A 5,736-nucleotide genomic window follows, 5' to 3' on the forward strand; every position below is an offset into this window, starting at 1 on the left:
AGAAACCAATCACGAAGAGTCCGGTAAGTCCGGTAAATCCGGTAAGCATAGCGAGTTGAAAGACCGCGTAACATCTCGTCTATGGATTGCGTTTATTTTGCAAATTTTCCAAATAAAACGGACGAAAGTCGTGCTGTATCGAATCATATAGTATAGTACGTGTTGACTTAAACGTGTATCCTGTTCAGTGGCGTAAACAGGACGAAAAGATCGAATCGTGGGAATTATGAAAAATTTTAGAAATAAAATAAATATATTATATAGTATTATATATATATAGTAATATATATAGTATTTACTTTAATTAAAAATCAAGGATGAAAAATGTTTTGCATATAGATAGTTATACTTAATTGTTTACATTAAAAAGTCTGATGTTATGCAGATCTTAAAAGATTTGTTTTCTAAATTGATTAAATAATTGTTATCAAAATGAAAATTGTGCATCCTCTAAATAATATCGCTAAGTAATTCTTGAATTTTTTTATAAATCTTTAAATTCGGTAAAACGAAAACAAAACGTCGTCCGTTTTCATAGTCAACCCGGTCAGCCCAGTCTTCTAGCTGCGTCACTGATCAACGTCAATGATCAACAGTCAGCAGATCGACGATGGATAATCGCGTTTGGGATTTAGTATCTAGCTTTCCTGGGAAGATATAAAATAGTTGCTGCAGGTGCACCGTCAACCGCAATATAAAGCCCGCGTGTAGGATATACGCAAACGGTATACACATACAATAAGACCTACGGATTTTGCATCACGATAGAGGTCTGATGCAAATGCGAGATCGGGTCGAAAACGAAACACCTGCACCGGTCCATTCTCCTTATTGCCTGAGGAAATTGATCGGCTGGATTTGTATTCACATCGTGGGATGCTACTTTCGGCTTGGATCGACGCGTGAGATCAAGATTACTTCAAGTTTAACACAAAAATTATGCACATTGCAATCTGACGACAAGCTTTTCATTAACTAAATGATTTCTTAAAATATTAACAATTTACATAATTGATTAAATTTATTTATAAAAGTCCAAAGAATGTGCTCCTATATAATCAATATCGTATTATTTTGATTAATTATAGCATGTACTTATCGTACTGTAACGTCACAGCAGAAGTATGACGAACGCGAAATAACTCGGCGTGTCGAAGAATTTAACCACGAAATCATCATAAAATAATATCTATGACTTTCATTAAATTCTTTTAATGTTCAGAATGCGAGATTTTCCTATTATGTTCATAGCAAACGACCGACTATTTGCAAAGTTATAGCTTAACCGTAAATTAAATTTTAAGAGTTTCCGGCACCCAGTTGATTCAAAGAAAAGTCGAGATTCTTTTTGCGTTACGTACATAAGAAAATAACAAATGCGTAATATAATTTCATTCTTTAATTTGCATGACAAGAATTTGCATTCAACAACTCATTTTGTATTATTACTGTCCATGCTTATTACAGATAATGTGAAGATTGTAGCTATAATAAAATGAAAGGATTGCAATGCGTGTATCTGCAGACGAATTTATGAAAGAAGTAATTATGAAACGCATGTGTGTGAAAAAGATGTTAAATCGAAAAGCTATGAAATTCTGAGAAAAATTCAAATCTAAAGGTCTATGAAATCTAACATCGATTATGAAGACAAGGAATTGTATATTTTATTATCGCAAAAGCAAGGATAATAGATGATAAATCTCATTACGATCTTCACATTTTTATCTTTATGTTGTGAAACAAATAATTAGTGATTTTATTATAACACATTATTAATTTCAATCTAAAATTAATCGAAGAAACGGAAAGAATATTACGCGAATGAATGAGCTTGGAGATGAAAAGCTGGTACATAAATGATGTGTTTTGGACGTGCGTGTCACGTGCCGTGGGTGCATCGCGTGGCGAAGTGCATCGACACGATGCATAGCGATTGTGCTAGCGGCTGTCTTTTGAGGGCGAGCTGCCATATTTCAGCCAACCGATCTTTTTTTCGGCTCGCATCCGAACGCGGAATGCCTGCCAATTGGCTAACCATTGCGGCGGTCGTATTGTGAGACCATGACGTACCGTCGTCAATAAGGATATATTCGTTAAAAAATCGTATTCAAATTGTGTTTGTCTCAGCACACATATCAAGAAAATTTACTCTATTATTTTCCTTGAGTCTAAAAACAACTGTCCTGTGTTAACGATAATAGTATGCAAAGATATGTGTTAAAATTTAGAATGATTACTTTATTATAATTGAAAATTTGGATATTAATAACATATTAACTTTATATTAAATTAAAAGAGATGCATGATTTTGAATATTATACATATATATTTATAAATTTTTATTCTAAAATAAATATCAAATAGTATTCAAATTTGGGAAGGTGCGTCTTGTTTTATGTAAAATATGGATTTGAAAAAGTCAAGAGAGAAGAATAATTTTGCGAGTGCGCAGTGATAAAGCTGGAAGTGTTATGAAACAGAAAAATTTTATTATTCTTTTTGTACATGAACCGTGGCCTAAAAGTTCATCCAAAGAAGTGTGATCACAGATGAGGGTGTGGAGGGTCGTGCGGTTGTCCTCGGAGTATAAAATTTTCACCGTTTCCGAGATTTCAGCAAGTATTCCGCGACGCCCAGATCCAGATACCTGAAATTGTTAGATCATTTAAACACAATTAATATTAAGCATTATAAAGACGAAAATCTTCGATTTAAATATATCGATTGGAACAATATATCGATTTAAACAGTCCTCTCTTTTCAACTAATTGCTTTTAAAATTAGATACATAAAACATGTTTCTTCATTTTTGTGATTTAATTGGTTTAGTGCAATTAACATTTTTTCAAATTACATCATTGGACGAGAATTGTTCAGAGAAATAATTACTCAGTTTTACTTTGCAGTTCAGTAAATAATAATAAAATGAATTCGCTGAAGATTTAATAAAACAGCAAAGTATTATTAACTGATATCATCTAAAATTATTTAACTTTCTTTGAAGTTAATCATATACGTATACATGCATACATATATATAAATAAATGCTCAAAATAATTTACATTGTAATTTAACTGGCATTAATACTTCTGCATTTATACAGTAGACTTCAATTGATAATTGTTGATAACTCAATTAACAAGAAAGACAGTTGTTTATTAATTTACCTCCTTCGCGTTGTTATGCCACGTTTCTCCCTTTTTTCTGGCGTTATACGGCTTCCATCGGCGAAAACGAGTCTGGACGCAATTGCAGTCGGTCTTTCCGGAGGACCAGTAGTTGCTAACGGCACATTTGATAACAATCTTTTGCCCTGACGATTTTCTTTTGATTTTCTTCTAACGTTTAAGTCCGACGATACGATAACTTCATCAAACGTTTGGCCAAAAAGTGCTGTGCAATTAAAGAGAAAGTATGATAAATTATTTAACAAGTTACTCTCTCTTAAAAAAATATAATTTAATATATATCCAATTTCTTTAAATTTTTAGATAAATGTTGCTTTTATAAACAAAGAGATTTTAAAATGAATTTTTTATTTCTTAAATTTTTTTAAAGCAGAAAAAATGTAAAATTTATTATTATATACAATTATTTTATCTTTGCTTTATGTACAATTTATATGTATATTTGCACAAAAATATGATAAAAATCTTCAAAGACTTTTTAAGAAACATTTTTTATTGTTTTACTTACATTTTTCGTCAGATGCCGTCTCTTGAGCATTGGTTATGATACAGATTGAAGTGAGTAGTAAAAGGGCCAAAATTTTAATCATTTTGTAACGGGAATTTTAATATGTCCAAAGATCGAAATTTTTGTTACCCTGTAAAGTGAAGAAACGAAAATGACTGGTGAGAAATAAATTCGACAATGCTTTCGATAATATTTTCTGATACAATCTATTCTATATACATTGCCGACTTTTTCACACATACATAATGTAAATAGAGATTATTACTAACGTTTATAATAATTTAAACTGTTATCGAGAGACGGTGGTATCTCGCACTAACATCATGCGCAGCGACATGTCAGCACGATTATTAATATTTACTATATTTATCTAATTAATACCTAATTATTTCATCATAGAACTATTTTATCGTTAATATGTATATGAAATAAAAAATAATATATAAAGCAACAAATTCTTGAAAAATTGACTTTTTATTCTTCCAAATACACACACCACACACACACACACACACACACACACACACACACACATGTATAGATCATTTACATATTAAATCTACTAGATACAATAGCAAGACTTTCGACTACAAAAAATTATACTAACTGATTACTGTTATATTTGCCTGAATACTCGGGCATTCTAAACAGCCGTTAACTTCAGGTGGATTTGTTAAAAGGCCTTCGATGATTTCGCAATCACCATTCGTACGAACACGAGTTTGAAGAATTCGAAGTTACTAATTGAATCACTTTCTAGAGCAGTCAGTATTGGTAGAATCTTACGTAAAAGCAATGATTATGCAATTCATTGATGTTATCGCAATTGATTACTTTGTAGTGTAAATATCTTATATAATTAAATATTAAAGTTAATAATCTTCGAAGAATATTAATGTTATAGAAAATCGGAGCAGTTAGAAAGATATTGTATATAAAAAGGATTTCAAAAAGATTTCTTTAATTTAAAGTAAACAATTTAATTGTATTTGAAATAAAATAATAGCACGGGCATACTGCAGATCAGTATAATGGTCTAAATTCGTATGCATTTTAAATAGTTAATTAACTTTCTCTTCAATTAAAGTTTTCTCTTACAAAGTGAAAGCCAACTTCTTTTTATTGTAATTATTAATAGCGCTCGTGTCGTTTTCAATTTAATAAACATATTTATGCGCCATATGGATTGGAAAAAGAAGACGTATATGTATCGTTTGAAAAAATAAGTCGTACCGAGTTCAACACTACGATTAACTCTTATCACTGCTTCGCGCGTCATCCTCGCCTTCGACCTTGCGAAATGACAGAATAAGCCTCCTTATAGAGCCTCGGCGCAGTTTCACTTACTTGTATTGTGGACCTCGGACTTAACACTTAAAATACTTAGCAGTACGTATCTCGACTTACCGGCGATAAGTTGAGGATATACTTTCCGAGTCGACAACCGCACGAGAAATGCGAGCATAATGACGCGGGAGCCTTCAAGAGAGCATCGCGGATTTGCTATAATGTGTGGAAAACAGGAACAGACTCATGGGTACCACCAGGAGGAGGTGCTTTAAAGGCGTCATATACTGTAGTCTGTTGCACCGGCCGGACCACTTTCTATTTCATTTTTTTTCTCTCAAACCTCTCCCCTTCTGTCTCTCTCATTTGATCTCTCCTTCTGTTTATCTGAACGACTCCAGCACTCTGTCTCTCTCTTTACTTCAGACGGAGAGACTAGTTTACCGGCTGGCAGGGCCGTAGGTGCCCAGGAGCGGCTAAACAATGGTTAACGACAGTACAGTCCTTTAACGAGTCTCTTTGATGCATCTCGGGTATCGTCAATGTCATTTCTTTCAGGGTGGACCCCACTACGATCTAGAAGTGCCAATTTTAATCAAGAATCGGCAATGATCCTTCTAGAAAAGAATTTTTATCCTACATAAATCGAGAGATATTCCTTGATTTAAGTCAGATCTCATGTTAATGAGATGATGAAATCAAGTTACTCATGAATTTATATTTATTGTACTTTAGCAAAGAGTTGAAGTC

The 5,736-nt window shown here is 32.7% G+C and overlaps 1 protein-coding gene across 1 annotated transcript; it reads right to left on the bottom strand.

The window, feature by feature from the left end:
- Positions 1-2,470: 2,470 nt before the first annotated feature.
- On the bottom strand, positions 2,471-5,206 carry LOC108782401 (uncharacterized). Its single transcript, XM_018550679.1, has 4 exons — positions 5,107-5,206; positions 3,700-3,829; positions 3,171-3,396; positions 2,471-2,650 (listed from the first exon to the last, which is right to left on the bottom strand). Exons 2-4 carry the CDS (start codon positions 3,779-3,781, stop codon positions 2,599-2,601), a joined length of 360 nt encoding a protein of 119 aa, XP_018406181.1. The 5' UTR covers positions 3,782-3,829; positions 5,107-5,206; the 3' UTR covers positions 2,471-2,598.
- Between the last annotated feature and the right edge of the window lie 530 nt (positions 5,207-5,736).

This window comes from Cyphomyrmex costatus, unplaced genomic scaffold (assembly GCF_001594065.2).
Source record: "Cyphomyrmex costatus isolate MS0001 unplaced genomic scaffold, Ccosl1.0 scaffold125, whole genome shotgun sequence".
Taxonomy (NCBI): Eukaryota; Metazoa; Arthropoda; class Insecta; order Hymenoptera; family Formicidae; genus Cyphomyrmex; species Cyphomyrmex costatus.